The sequence below is a fragment of the Nuphar pumila genome, chromosome 5 (assembly GCF_984573655.1).
Source record: "Nuphar pumila chromosome 5, dmNupPumi1.hap1.1, whole genome shotgun sequence".
NCBI lineage: Eukaryota > Viridiplantae > Streptophyta > Magnoliopsida > Nymphaeales > Nymphaeaceae > Nuphar > Nuphar pumila.
This window is the reverse complement of record NC_143253.1, coordinates 110,152,522-110,168,796: the sequence shown is the minus strand read 5'-3', so window position 1 is coordinate 110,168,796 and position 16,275 is coordinate 110,152,522. Positions and strand designations below refer to the sequence as shown.

The following is a 16,275-nucleotide window of genomic DNA, read 5'->3' as shown; positions in this document are numbered from 1 at the left end:
TGAGAAACTCTGCTTTGATGTCACATAATATGATACACTGTCGTATTTGATTTTATATGATATGATAATATGTCCTCTTGAAAAATGTTATATTATGACTGAATATGTTTTGCCATAAATCTAACGAGTATTTGATGCAAGGATATCTCACCCAAAAAGGATGGAGACTTCTTGTTCAAGTACAACTAGTGCAATCATACTCCTTGAAGAAAAAGCTTGATGAGCCATGCATTCCTAAAGTTCAACTGAAGAGATCGGCTACCTCAAGATGAAGATTCTTTTCTTTCTTAGAGTCATATGTAACAGAACCTTCAGGAACATGCATATTGCATATTACATACTCATTCATAGAAGTATACGATAGTTTCAAAAAGCTCCTTTTTGAAAACTAATAATTGTACATCCTTACAACCATTTATGAAAAAGGTATTTTTGACATGATTTCAAAATGTAATAATTGTACCTTACATCATATACAAGACAACATGAAAAGAAATGTAGGAAAAAGACAAAACATAAAATCGGCTACATAAAGAAAACAAATATAAATATGTTTTGAAAAGACTCTAGTTACCTTCTTTAAAGAAATGTTTTTAAATATAGGAAAAAGACAAAAACATGAAATCGGCTACATAAAGAAAGCAAATATAATATGTTTTGAAAAGACTCTAGTTATCTCCTTTAAAGAAATAATTTTAAAATATAGGTAAAAGACAAAACATGAAAATCGACTATACAAAGAAAACAAATATAAAATAGTTTGATAAAGACTCTAGTTACCTTTTTACAAAACCATAGAATGTCGACTTACTTGAAGTCATCATTCTCTTTGTACAAGCATTAAATACCTCATGTAAGAAATCCTTGTTAATATCCTTCTCAAGAATGTCGACTTTCTTGTAGTCCTCATTCTCTCTGAAGTCTTTGAAAAACACAACATAAAGAAAACACTTGACATGACTATGTACAAATAAATATCTCAAAGCACTCATTGTACTTACACTCATTTTAGGTAAAGAAGTACTTATGTACCTCAAATCATTAATTAGAATAAAGACAAAACTACAAATCCAATGTTCAATGTACTATTGTAAGAAATAGACTTTTTACATAAAATATGTATTACCTAAAATATTACAACGACTAAGTGTACCCTATATTTTACTTTTATGGAAAAAGGCATTCTCGAATTTCTCTAAAAGATGTTTTTGAAATGACATAACATTTCACATTTCAAAAAGGCTACGATTTCAAAATGTAACGACTACTTTTTTAAAGCTATATAAACACACTCAAATAAACTATTCAAGAAGAGGAATGGAATAGATGTGTGAGCTTACAACGAGAAAAATTCTATTCATTATTTGAAAAGAGAGCCTTGAAAAAGAAAGAGAAAAAGAAAAGAAAGAAAAGAGAAAAAGTCAAGTCCAGCTCTTTGACAAAGAGTATCCTCTGAGTGACAAACAGAACATTCTGAGAACCTTTCATTCGTGCATTCATATCATTCTGAAGGTTCTATAAGAAGTATTGTAACTTTCTGTTATTCACTGTATTCCTTCTTTGTTGAAAGAAGTAGACCTCTGAGAAAGAGGGTGTTGTCCTTCTCTGTTGAGAGAAGAAGACCTCTGTGGAAGAGGGTGTGCCCCTTCTCTGTTGAGAGAAGAAGACCTCTGAGGAAGAGGGTGTTGTACTATTTATCCGGTGACTCAGATGTTATAGTGGAAAGCTCAAGTGGTTTGCTTGGGGACTGGATATAGGTCTGGGTATTGACCGAACCAGTATAAATTCTGTGTTTTATGTGTTGTGCCTTATTGCCTGATTATTTTTATTTTATCGATCTTTATCGAATTCCACTATTCACCCCCCCCCCTCTAGTGAAATTTCACAAACGGGTCATCTTTGCCCACACGACGAACTTGTCATCTTCACACTTATGGCTAAGGTATCTTCTTACCCTAGTAAGGGCAATTTCAAGCCCTTCGTGGTCTTCATAGAAAAGAGCAACCACCAACGCATGTCGTAGGGATATCAACTTCTTTAAAAGATCAACTTGCAATTTTTCAATGGTTCAAATTAATCCTAAAGTGGGGGATGCTTACTTGCGTATCATCCTAAAGTGGTTCTTCAAAGCATTTTTCTGGTCTCTCGTCCATACAAGGGACAACTTACGACCTAATGTTGCAACTCACATCCGAAGCCAACATGCTGCAACTCTTATCCAGAGTCGGCAAATACGTTTCCGTAGAAACCAAATCGATGAGCCACAGACGACGACTTTTTTCACACACAGTCCACACAAGAATTGTTATACTCAAGTGTCCAAAATAATGAGCATACTACTCAAGATGGTCACTCCGTTAACCCACAATCTTAAGAGAGAACATAAAAGTTCAGTTGAATCTCTCATCTTAAAGATGTTGAATCTAACGTGCATTCTCTGCATGTACAAGGCAAACACCACACTCCACCTGCAAGTTTGATGCACAATTGATATAAATCTTTGTCCTATTTAGTATCGCATTCACCGAACAATAAGGTCTCCATAAATCTTTATGCTCTAATGTCAATTTGTCCCACTCTGGCTAACCTAACGGTCAAAAGCCGCACACCAATACTTTTCTATGTAATGAATCATTTCTTTGGACATGTGCACTACCACGTGCCCAACTGCCTGGCGAAAGCTGATCAAGCACATCACCAACTGCACATTCTACTTGGTCTATGTCACTTACGTACATAGTTGTCCTATATTGGTTAGCACCTCTAAATAGTGCACGGATGCCTTAGCCTTGCATGTCATGGAGCGTATCGCAACTCTATGAGCGCGCCTAAGTACAACTTCACCACTAAAGGGACAAGGTCTTTCGGCCCTCAGTCTGAAGACCCGTTGATGATTGCATGTCATAGCAAAAAGCATCACTCAGACTCGTTCGTCGGCCCTTAGGCATTCACTCACCTAGTCCCGAGTTACTATACTCGGTTGGAACCACTTATGGTGATTCTTGGGATAATTAGCCTTAACCTACACACACCCTCGTGCATCCAAACACTATGCATAAAAAAACTCATTCAAGTGGAGAGGTCCTTAACCAAATTCTCAATGACATCTTTTTATCCACTGACACTGTTTAACCAAACAACGCTCTATGTATGTGTCGTCACACACCATTGTACCAACGACGATACTCTTGCCTATCACATGTCATGCTACCACTGCACGTCACTAATCACGCCAACATATGCTGTACATTCCTACACTTGATGCATTTTCTACTCGGTAGAGCTTTACGCTGCACATGCCTCATTCTGAAGGCTCTCAGTCTGAGATGCATGCAATATAAATATTGCAACAAAGCCATGAAGAATTTCGAGCAGAGAGATGATGAGGGTCCTTCGGTCAGAACACGGAATGCCATAATTTTTGGGGCAGAACGGTTGCCATAATGAGGTTCCAAAAATGATTCAAGAAATGCATCTCGCATTATTTAGGCATTACAGTGTCACTATTTCTAGCATCCTACCCAGTTGTTCATATTTCTCTTCTTTGTCCAGTGGCAAAGAAATGCATGCCTACGCTATCCGGAACAACCATGACCAAAATGTTTATGTGACTACTGCACTGATTGACATGTATACAAAGCTGGAAGTCTGGAAGAAGCCTACCGAGTATTTGCTTGGACGTCAGTGAAGAGCTGATTTGTCTGGACTTCAATTATTTCCGGGTATGCAGCCCATGGCCACGCAGATACCTGTTTTGCTCTGTTTCGCACAATGCTGGACAATGGTGCAGAGCATGATTCCATCACATTGACCTCAGTTCTAACTGCATGTAGTCGATCAGGCCTGGTGAGTGAAGCTCGATGAATTTTTGAAAGTATGTCGGCTAGGTATGGGATAAATCCCACTGTTGAGCATTGTGCATGCATGGTTGATGTCTATGGCAGAGCTGGGATGCTTGAAGAAGCGGTCTGATTCATTGGAAAGATGCAGGAGGAGCTATACCCCCGCGTATGGGATGCATTACTAGGCGCTGCCTTAATTCATAATAACATCAGCATTGGCGAATCTGCTGCCAATCGGTTGTTTGAGATGGAGCCAGAGAACGAAGGAAATTACATTCTTCTAGCAAATATTTATTCACAGGCAGGGAGGTGGAAAGATGCAAAAATGGTGAGGCAGATGAAAGAAAAAGGACTGAAGAAGAGCCCAGGGTGCAGTTGGATTGAGATTGATAAAGAATTTTGTTGTGGGCGACTAATGAAATTCTCAATCAGAAGACATTTTTGAAGTTTCAAAGAACTTGCCTGGGGACGTGAGAGGCTGGTCTTGTGTCTGAGGAAGAATCGGATGGCGAGAAATTGTATATAAAGAATTGACATGATAATTGATTTTTCAGGGAATCAATGACAAGAGAGTCGCATAACGCAATGCCTCTCTTTTTTGGTTTCTTCTCCCTGCTTTCAGCTAGGAAGACATGAGAGAGTCCATTGTTGCGTCACAACATCCATCATAATGACTACGAGGGCACCAACGACATCAGGGTTTGGTTGGCTTCCAACATTCTAGAGGTCAGAACCCCCTCCGGAAGGCACAACCGTTAGATATGTTTCATATGCAGATAGGTGAAGGTACGAGCAGATGACAGTATTCTCTATCTGCCTGCGTGCATGCATGTGTGAGTGAAAACAGTGTTATAAACTACTTATTAACATATCAATTGAAGGAGAGAGCTGGTTAGATCACTCCATCATAAGTTCATAACACAGCTTAGAATCATATGGGGTTATTCCCAAGCTTGACTCTCAACCAGAAAAGAAAAGGAACCTAACCGCGCTGCGCTACCAGGTTACAACATTTTATGCTAACTAAGTATCTACCCTAAAGCAGGTTAAAATGGGAACAATCTGTGGAGGTTGTCCTTTTTTTTGATATTTTACTCGGAGAAACCGCCCCAGGCGCAGAAACCTAGTCGTGCTGGCTCAGTCTGCCCTACATACGGTCGCTGTCCTGTTGGTGTTAAACTCCAAGGGCTTACCCCTCGATCCCAGGGAATAGCAAGCTTCGGCTAACGCAGTGAGTGACGCCCATGGGATTGGAACTTATGCTGCCTATCAAACAGTCTGGCCCCATCCCACTACGCCATCCCCCTTGATCTGTGGAGGTTGTCCTTTGAATATATTGAAGTTATGAAGGTTTAAGTTCCCTAAACCTTAATTTACTTAGGATGCTGTTTTGCCTCTTAATTATACTTTTTTATCATTTCAATTGTTTTAGCCTATCAGGAAACTGCACGGCTGGAAGCCAGCTCTTTTCTTATCTAAGTTTTACCAGTTCAAATTAGCAGCCTCGTTTCTGCATCTGCTGTAGTCTTTCTGCAAAAGAACTAAAAGTTTTTGATATATTTGCTTCTTATTTACCATTGAAGCTTATAACTTTCAGCTTGAATATAACATCAGCACTCTGTGCCCTTGTGCAGGCAGAAGCTATGTGAAAAGAGTTGTTTCAGGCAGTTCTCTCTTAAGGTGGCTAAATAATGCATATATTGTTTCCTTACAGATCAAGCATCATTAGTCCTATTTAGTGATGCCAACATCTTATTTGCATACCTGTGAAATAGACCATCGCTTCCAACAGAGAGAGCTGATCCAGATGAAAGCACTAGCCAGAATGCAGGAATTCATCATATCCTAAGGAAGAATGCCTCCACAAATCTGCTGGTTAAGATCCTGGAGAAACAGAATGAGGGCCAAGAAATGGAGTTAACTACACAGAAAAAACCCAGGGTTTGATTGACCTGGAGAAGCACCGCTATACATTCTAACAAAACACTTGGCAAGAAATTGGCATGAAGTGAGCTTGAGGAACATCTGAGAGGCAACATGGGAACCCAGCATGTAGAAGAGCGTAGACTGCCAAATGGCACGAAAATGAAAAAGAGAAGAAACCGATGGAAGACTTATGTTGGCAGTGCAAGAAAATCTAAGGATGTGGATGAGGAAGATGGTGTAGATTGTTGAGAGTTAAAAGATGAGGAAATAAGTGGAAGGATGGAGAAAACAGGAGGCGGACAAAGACAGAGGCTTAAAAATAGGCATGATAAATACAAGTGTATACAGGGATGGCCATGATGGGGAAAGAGGAGAAGATGGCAAAAAATGAAAAAGCTTGACAAGTATGGATTGGAGACTAAACAAGGCAGGGCGAAGAGAAGGAAAAGAGAGGGAACTTGGAGGAATAATATCCATCCCTTTGTGATGTTTCCGATCTTATATCAAGGGATTCTTTTTCTTTTTGACAGTAAAAGAAAAATATCAAAATCATGCCTTCCAAGTTCGATTCCATTGTTACTATGGTCTAGGAAATGTGAAAGCTGTCTTCTGCTCTAAAGTTATACTCAAAATCTACAACAAAAAACTATAATATAAAGTTAGCATTACTATATTGCGAAAATCTATAAGTTGTACGTATGTGAGTGAACAGAAATAACTGATGCGATAGTTTTTTTTGTTTTTTTTAAGGCAAGCTGAGGTTAGGCAGACCCCACCAGTTATTGTTCAACGTACCATTGGGTTTTGAACCTGCAACATCCCACCACAAGGAGACTTGCACATACAACTAATGCGAGGGTTTAGTATTGCGCTAGGTGCCTCGTCTACCTGATGCAGGGTTGGAGTGAGCATGAGGCACCTAGCCCATTTTCGATGTACCTGTGTCATATTAGCTTGTAGCCTGGTCGCTTCAACTTCATTTCTATGATCTTAGGTAGATAAAATTGGACTTTTATTAACTGCATTATGCAAGAACTATTTCACTATAAATTACATCACACCCTTGAATGACTGATTTTTCAATACATGTATAACGATGAGGTTCCAAACATTTTGGACCACCTCATGTGATAGTCCAAAAACTGCTTTTTTGGCGGCCACTTGCCTTGCCTCTAAGACTTTAGCATCACCGAAGAGCTCTCTCAAAGAATCAAGCAGTTCAAATTTTCCAGAGACCTGCAAGAGTTGTACAGAACTTTAAATGAGCTAATGAAGAAAGAAAACACCTTACACCGCATTGTTAATAAATACTTTTGTATGTCATAATAAATGTCATGAATATTGTTGCCTGGTATCAGATAGATTGCTAGGATGATCGTACCATAGTTATCCAGAATTGCGTTGAATAATATCATTAAGATGCTAAATGCCGCTTCTATCCTTATTATACCAAAGTGACTTAAAGAAAATAAATCTTAAATAGTCACCAAAAGTTTGTGATACAGACCGTGACACATTTTAAGGCCCCACCTGTATTACAATATCCAGAGAGAATTTGATTTGCTTAGACAATGTGGTTGGTAAACAAGAATTTGCCTTTTAGCAACCTAGGAGATATATCATCAAATATTCATTGTTAGGATAAATGCCATCCTTATAGTACATCAAAAATATATTGGCATATTACGTCACAAAAAAAAAGTGTCTCAACCAATTAAACCCCCCATCATTTAATTATCCTTGGTTTTAATCGTTGCTGACAAGTTGAAAACTATTATTGCAACTTTCATGAGCAGAAGATCTTGAAGGATAGGAAATAAAACCATTGTGGAACAGTCAATATTCCTTTCCAACATCATAGAAGTAACGCAAATGAAGGAACCACACCTGTTGCACTGAAAGAGGTTCTGATCGTTGCATTTCTTGTACCATTTGAGAGAAATGGCCTACATGGGGACCTAAAAATAAGTTGAAGTGCAATGAGACAAAAATTGTACATAGACATAATCACCTTAATTTTGACGAATGTTGCATTCATAAAACAAAAACATTACCAGTCAGAACAGCACAACCAGCAGCAGCAGCTTCAGAAATATTATGTCCAGATACTCCTGGGAGGAACGAACCTCCTACCACAGCAATTGGGGTCAACTTATACAAGCTTTTCAATTCACCTGTAAATCATGTCAGGAAATTACCTGTTAACGAGTTTTATTGAAATATCCCTTCGCACAAAATCATGATTTTCTAAACTTTGCCTTGGTATCTTTTGTTAGCAACCATTTAGAAATTAAGATGCCTGTTTCATAGTATTATGTAAAGCATGATCTTGTTCATTTGGTATACTTGTTAGCACGAGATTTTTGTCATCTACAAAGTATCAGAGAACAGCAAAAATTAAAGGAATCATGCCAATGGTGCGAAAAGATAAAAACAGTTTTTACATGATATTCAAATTCAGAGAGCCACCAACCTAAAGTGTCGACCACATAAAAGTTTGTGCTAGGAAGAACAACTTTACTTTGAGACCGCAACACAACATTCATGCCTTCCCTCTGCAGTACCTACACGTGAACGCCTGTTAATTACAGAATATGCAAAGCTTGGGTCATTCAAACTGAAAAAATCAATTAACACATGAAAATCATACATTGGTAAGATGTGCTTCTAAATAGTTTATTTGCTATGTAACATGTACTTCTACCAGCCCTTCGTACCCATAGCGTACCCAAACTAGTACTTGAGTACTTTAGGTATGGGTCTACTGAGTTTTGGATTTAATTCAACGCATTTTATCCATTTAATGATCCAATGAATGTGTAGTTAACACTCAGAATCAAATGAGTCCAAAGTTAACTATATACTTTTTTTTATCATGAATTGTTAGTTATATAACTTATATTTATTTAACATGTTTTAGGCCTTTGATGTCTTTTGAGATATAAAGTTTGTTATTTAATAGGTCAAAACAGCGGTCACCTTTTTGTTTTTCGCCGTATCCTAAGAAAATACATTCAATTGCCCTTGAAGAAAGTTTAGAAGAAAAATCGGTAGATTCTCGATTTTAGGCCGATGCCTTTGATTCTGGGCTTGGCCCAGGTCTCATAGTCAAGGCCTTATCGAGCCACTTAAAACGTGAAGAAGAGTTTTATTTTCAACCTTTAAATTCGAGCGAAATTCAGGTTATTTTTGAACAAATTTTAGAAGCGAAATTCGAGTTATATATCGTTGGATGCGTCTCAAATTTCTGAGCATAACAGTATTTTACTTTTCCGAATTCAAGCTACGGTTGGCCCGACAATCACGTTTTTCAAAAAAAGGAGCAGCTTATCGGTTCGGATCCCGATTTGGATCAGATTGGATCTAATGGATTTGATCCAAATTAATATGAATTTAAACTCTATCCAAGACCCATATTAATCTGGATTTGATCTAGCTCAAGACCCATTTGGATTTTTTGAGATGGGTTTGGATATTGGATCTGAATCCATATCCATCGAATTTTCAACTTTAAATTCATTAAATAGCTTTAAATTGAAGTGAAGTAATATTAAAAAGTCTCCCAAGTTATTATGGCAACTTTTGGAAGCTTCTGGATAATTATTAATTATTTAGTAATTAATTAAATAATTAATTATGAAATTTAATTTTTATGATTGTTTAGGACTCCTTGATAGAGTCCTTATATAGGCTTAAAAAGACTTAAGAGTTTTGGAAAGACTTTTAAAAATTGGAAACTTTGAAAAGTCGACTTAAAAGAATTTCAAAATTTTTGGAAATAAGGGTGTGAGTCCCCAAAAAAAGGAAACTCTCTAACTCCAGCCCATCTAGAAGGGGCCGGAGAAGGGGGGGTGTCACCTCCTCTTGGCCTATTTAAGCATCAAAAAAAAAAAGAGAAAGAGAAGGGAAAAAAGGGGAAAGAGAGAGAGAGAGAGAAGAGAGGCAAAGGAAGGAGTCTTCTCCGATCGTCCGGTGTTTTTTCACCATTATTCTAATTCTCTTTTCGATTCACGGTTAAGGTACGGGTTTTCTTTCTTGAATCAAGTGAAAAATGAATATAGATTGGATTTTCATGCAATATTTTGATAGAAATCCATGAAAAAAGAGTATGGATGTTTACTCTAAAACATATGGAGGAAGATTCGTAGATCCTCTTCCATGGATGTGTTTTTTATTCTTTCATTTTTTTAAAGAATAAATTTCTGTATATGATAAAACAGAATTTTTATTTATGGTATAAGTGTTCTTTTAAAGCTTACTTTTGATGAATATCGATTTCTATGGATGATCCATGTTATGGACTGTTAGACATGTAAATGTGTGATGAGACAATAGTGTATGCATGCATTTTTCAGTAAAAGTCTGTATAATGGTGTTGTAGTTGAGAAATCTGAATATGCACGTGTTCTTGAATAAGTATATGAATGTAATCTAAATATTAATGGCATGCATGTGTTTTCGATTTGTTTTGGTGATCATATATGAATATGATTATGCCCTAGTATGCATATTTGAGCCATGAAGCACGTAGATGCATGTATGTCCAGATCTACATATATTTATGGTACTTTCTATTCATTTAAGTATAATATGCATATGTTCATACTCTGTTTTTGAAATATATATATATATATTTGTTTGGGCCTTGTGGTCTGGCCGGCAGACCAGCTGAGCCCAGCTCGGCTGGCCAGGTCCGGCCAGACCTGCCCCAGTATGGCTCAACCTCGTCAGGCCTAGTCTACCAGGCCTTACTGAGTTGCAGGGCCCAGCCAAGTGGTGCTCGGCTGGGCAGCAATCTGTGAAAAAAAAGCAAAAACAACCAACTTTTTTTTGGGTGGTTTGGGCTGGCTGGCAGACTGGTACCCTGACAGGCCCAGCCGACCCAGTCGGCTGGGCTGGAGCCGAGCCCCCGCCGACAGGGTCAGCTGGGTACTAGACTATTTTTAATACAAAAGGAAAAAAAAAGGTCTTAAAGAGTTGTTTTTAAGCCAACTCAGTGGATGGGGCCAGATCTGGACAGCACCGAAACAGGTGCTGACAGGCCTGTTTGCCAGACCTGTCGGGCCAGGTGGGTGCCCTTCAAAAAAAAAACAAATTAAAAAGTTTAAAAAAAAATCCTTGATGGTTGTGACAGGGTCGGGGCTGTTTGGGTTCAGCTGGGTCGGGGCTGAACCCCAGCCGACAGGGTCGGCTAGGCGCCATCAGCCTACTTCAAAATTTACTTTAACACCTTGTGTTTGCTTAAATCTGGAATTCGAAATTTAATATGCATGTAAACTTCCAGATTTTGTTAAGTGTATGTAATTCGATTCTAATACATGCTAAGAATGAAAATTTTCGCATGTTTTGACTTGATATGACATGTTTTAGCAATATGTTATTTCAGAATTTGTTTCAAGCGCATGTGCATACATGAAATTGATGTGTTTTTCGCATGTACGTAAATGCATGAATGTTCACATGTTCTAATTGAAATGACTTATGAATAAAAGCATGTAAATGGCAAGAGATTGTGAACACATGCATATGAATGTTGTAGATCATGTACATTGTTAAATTGACATATATGAATGTGCATTTAAAAGCATGTGACATCATTGCATATATGGCAAGTTGTTATGATTTTTGCACATGATGCATCAATGGTCGAATAATGGATCATTATGGGTTGTATGAGTCTTAAGCTTTGATTGTTCTTTCTTTACTTGTTTTAATGCATCGCAAAAGTCACATTGATATTGTTTCACTATATTGCATTATTCTATGTTTTTCATGGGTTGTGGTCCCGTGATGAGCCTCACATTTGGATATACGAACTTGTGTTATTAATTTTGCGTGTTGAATTGCAAATTAATGGATGAGTATTAATAACAAGATAAAGAAAGAAAACAGTGTAATATGCGTTCTGAGATATCTCATATTTAAAATGAGATTCTTAGAGTTGCGGTTTTGGGGAACTATGAGGATACTAAAACTCTGTGTACGTTGTTGTTACCCCTGAACTTAAGTCACACGGATTCCGCAAAGTAGGTGCCACACCCACGTAGATGGGATGCGGGTGCGCTTGCGGGTGCGGCACCCGGTGCGGTCAACACGACCCTGGGTGCGTTGACCGCACCCAGGGTCATTTTCATCCAATTTTCAAACATAAAAAAAATTGAGAGAAATGCAATAAAAAGTTTTTGAGAGTCAAAAGGAAATACCACTTATCGATATCATTTGCTACAATTAACAAGAAGTGCAATAAAAAGTTTGTGTTTTGTATTAGCATTCGTGAAGAGGGTTGAAAAGAATTCAGACTAGAAACATGGAGAATGCACATTCTTGCCAATTCAATCTCATCACAATCATGTAACAGTTTCAGGCAAACAAGCTACACCATAAGATTCATGCTTACTCATGCTATATTCGTATCCATACCATTATGAGATTCTTAATGGGATAAGCCCATGAAATAACCATATTTTGCGTCATATTAATGTATCCACACAACAAAGAAAATATCAAAAGATTGATCCTCAGTCTACTTATGCCCAAACACTTCCATTGTGTAGGCATTAGATTCTTCTATCACTCAAGTTGTGAAATGTTGATTTTCCATCTTCATTCCATAAATGTCATAAGTCATATCATAGATATCAAACATTCCTTAATATGTCACAGGGACTCTCCAACTAGGTGCCACACTTGCGTTGCACCTGCACCCGCACCCGATGCGGTCAACCTGACCCTGGGTGCAGTCAACGCACCCAGGGTCATTTATGTCCAACTTTTGAACTTTTTATATATAATATATATATATATATATATATATATATATATTTGTCTCACCCCCACACCCGCACCCATGTGACATAGCCCTGAACCCGATATTGAGGTTCTTCTCATTGCCACGGTTTTAGAGAGAATCCACCATTTTACCTGGGGTGGTGTGTAGACACAAGTGGCACTTGTAGATGTAGAGGTCCCTAGTGTCCCGACATTATATATGGAGGTCTAATGTTTCGAAGGTTGTTTCGGTCGAAGGCAAAGTTTGAAACTCAGTAATAAAATATAACTTTTGTTCTAAGTTACCCTGGAGACCTAACTTAACCTCATAAAATTTTACCCATTTAGAGTATCCGCGGGCAACGGTAATAAAAAAAGAAACTTAAATTGTGTGCATTTAATAGGAATATGCATATGAAAAGAAAACTTTGATAAAAGATAATAATTTATTCATGCATGTGCATAGAAATCATGCATATTCCTGTTATGCATTAGATCATGCAAATTTACTTGTTCTCTTAATTGTTATACACTGATGAATGCATGATGTTTGTTCACTAATGCATGTTAAATGTCTTTATTGCATAATTGGTGTCCCCTATTGATAATAATTGTTTCTGTCTTGTTTAACACTTGTTTCTTGTTGCTTAAATAATTACTTTAATTATAAATTTGTCATAATTACATCCCTCTAAAATATTGTATGAATCTTATTTATGTTTTTTTTTACTTATTTGTTTTATTAGAGATATTTATATACAGAAATCTTTGGATTCTGAAACCCCTACTTTTGTGTTTTTCGTAGCTTCAGAGGTCCAGTGAGGTGATTTGCTTTGCGAGAAGCTATGAGAGTTATGCGACCGATTGACAGACTTTTCTTAGGACAATGTGGCTCTTCTTTCTGCTTTATTTATATTTTATTTGCTTATGTCGCAGACTATATCCACTTTAATAAACAAAGTTGGGTTGGTTTGAAAGATGAGTATAAGATCCCTTATAGTTGTGGATATGTTGTAATTGTAAAGGCCTCGGGTCTCTGAAGTTGGGGTCGTTAAAGCGTCGGTCAGTTTCAGCATGCACCCACTTCAGTTTATATGAGTGCAGTCATGCAGATCATCTGATACATCAAGGGCATTTTAACTAAAGGATTATTCCTCTCTTCTTCTTGTCTAAATTTAATTGCTTATATTGATTTAGATTGGGGAGGCAATCCTAACGATCGTATTTTTACTATAGGTTATTGTATTTTTTTACTCTCTTATCTCTTGAAGGTACAAGAAGCAACAAAATGTGTCGCTCTCTTCCACCGAAGCCGAGTACCAACAATGGAAACTACTACCTCGAAGGTTGTTTGGTTGAGAAGTCTTTTGAAGGACGTGGACGCGTTGCAACTACAAGAGTGTCATCTGCATCACCAATAATCACACCTTCCATGAGTGCACAAAGCACACAGAGATGGATTGTCACTATATTCGCGAAGAATTTCTCAGAGGCAGTATTGAGCTTCCTTATCTAACATTTGAATAACAACTTGCAGACTTCTTCACCAAAGCATTGCTCGCACGGTCGCACCTTGTTTTTTTTTCTCTTTTGTAAACTTTTGGTGATCTCACCATCAGTTTGAGGGGGGTGTTATATATATATATATATATATATATATATATATATATATATATATATATATATATATATATATATATATATATATATATATATATATATATATATATATATATATTAGAATGTATTTTAGGATATTATGTATTTTGTTATTTTTTTTATTTTGTATTTTTGTATTTTGCTCCTTTTTATAAAGGCATAATTGTTTTTATTGCTAGCCATTGGGACTAGCCCCAACAACTCTCTCTCTCTCTCTCTCTCTCTCTCTCTTGTAATATATATATATATATATATATATATATATATATATATATATATATATATGGGGCAGACCCACTCCCCACTATTATGCTTCTCTTGAGCATTTTAAGGGTGAATAAAATGATATTCTTTTACCCTTGTGAGTGTGGCCCTTTAGTGGCTTGTGTGTGCTCTTGAGGGTTGCTTCATAGCCCTTAGTGGTTTGTGTATGTCCATTAATGGATTTGTGTGTGTATGTATGCACATCTATTCCTTGTTTCATTACAAGGAATGCAAATTGGAATTCGATTAAGGATGATTCCATATCTATAAGTAGACGGGTCTTTACCCTTAGATCTGGGGCAATATCTTGAGCATCCAAGAAGCAAACCATCATAGGCTAAGCTTAGGCACTAACATTTGCTAGTATGGAAACCAAATGGTTGAGGAATCTCCTGATTGAGATTTCATTGGGTAGCAAACCTTTGCTCCTTGTAGCGATTTACTGTGATAGTCAAGTTGTTATATATAAAGCAGACAATTTACTCAAGCAAGGAGTAATTTCAGTAGAATATGTGAAATCTTGCTAAAATTTGGCAAATCCACTTACAGAAGGCCTTTTATTAAAAATCATTAAAAATACATATGAGAGAATGAGCTTAAAACCTACTAAAAAAATTAGCCATGATAGAAACCCAACCAAGTGACTCGAGTCGACTGAGTTCTTGATTCAATGGGAAGAACAAGTGCTTGGAGCAATTGGGTGAAGTGAACACTAAAGTATATATGAAGATAGAGAGTATATTCATGTCCCATTCTGATGTAAGTGCTCAAAAAACTTGTGATACGAGGATGAGTGGCACGACTCTTAATGAGATTTGTAGGCCAAATTGGCTAAAATGGTTAAAACAAGTTTTCACTTTTGACAAACTCACCTATATGAGTATGAAAGTGTGGGTCGCCTTCTGTGAGATTTAGGTTATCTCTAGAGCACTCATGAAGTGGGATATTGCATATGACCCTAAATATATACAATATTTATATAGTGATGACACATATGGTTACCTGAAAGGAATGTGTGGGTGAATAGGCCTAGGAAATCCACAATAAGGACTAAGTTCAAAGCTTAGCTACTTAGCTTCTAAGTCTGTATAAATCTTGTACACACTAAGTAAAGGTTCAAACTCAAAAGGTACCTTCATTTATGCATATGACTTTCATGAACAACTTCATGTTTTCCCTGTTATAATTTTGACCCACGTGAGGGATTGTTGCTGTTTGGATCAAAATTTATAGTTTCTTTAGCTAAGCACTTTGGACAAATAACACTCTCTTAGACTAGTTTTTTGAGAAATAGATTTTGGAAGAAAAATATACTTTATGAAATATATTTAGTCTCATATTGAACATTGTTTAGAAGCTGATTGGGTTTAAAATGTGTAGAGTTGACTTAGAGGGCAAGGCCCTCAAGGAGCTTGTCAATTGAACTTTGAACTTTGAAATTTGGACTTTGGACTTTGACTTAGCTTTGGCTTTAGCTTTGGCTTTGGCGTTAGATTTGAATTTGGATTTGGAGTTGGATTTGGCTTTGAACTTTGACCAACCTTTTTATCACTCCTTTTAGATAATTTTGAGGTCATTTTTTACCTATCTTGGAAGCGACACCTAGCCTTAAAGGCTAGCCTCAACGTCTTTGGCACATTAGAAAGGCGAGTGGGTGCATGAAGCTCGTTTGGGTGGCCATTTGAGGCCTTAAATGGGTGAATGTTACCTGTTTGAGCATTAACGAGTGCATGCTACCAGTTTGGCCTTTATGAGCCCATGAAAACGGTCCTTTGAACCAATCTGTTGAGGCTTATATAAACCCCAGTTACCTCAG

General features: G+C 37.3%; 1 protein-coding gene across 1 annotated transcript in view; it reads right to left on the bottom strand.

Moving 5' to 3' along the window:
* Positions 1 to 6,665: 6,665 nt before the first annotated feature.
* KDTA (KDO transferase A) overlaps positions 6,666 to 16,275 on the bottom strand; it is a 43,352-nt gene continuing 33,742 nt past the window's right edge. Inside the window, exons 10-13 of the mRNA XM_090007584.1 lie at positions 8,242 to 8,332; positions 7,823 to 7,942; positions 7,656 to 7,726; positions 6,666 to 7,004 (exon numbers count right to left, since the gene is read on the bottom strand). Coding sequence (XP_089863710.1) covers positions 6,819 to 7,004; positions 7,656 to 7,726; positions 7,823 to 7,942; positions 8,242 to 8,332 — 468 coding nt within the window. The 3' untranslated portion in view covers positions 6,666 to 6,818. The remainder of the gene's footprint in view (positions 7,005 to 7,655; positions 7,727 to 7,822; positions 7,943 to 8,241; positions 8,333 to 16,275) is intronic.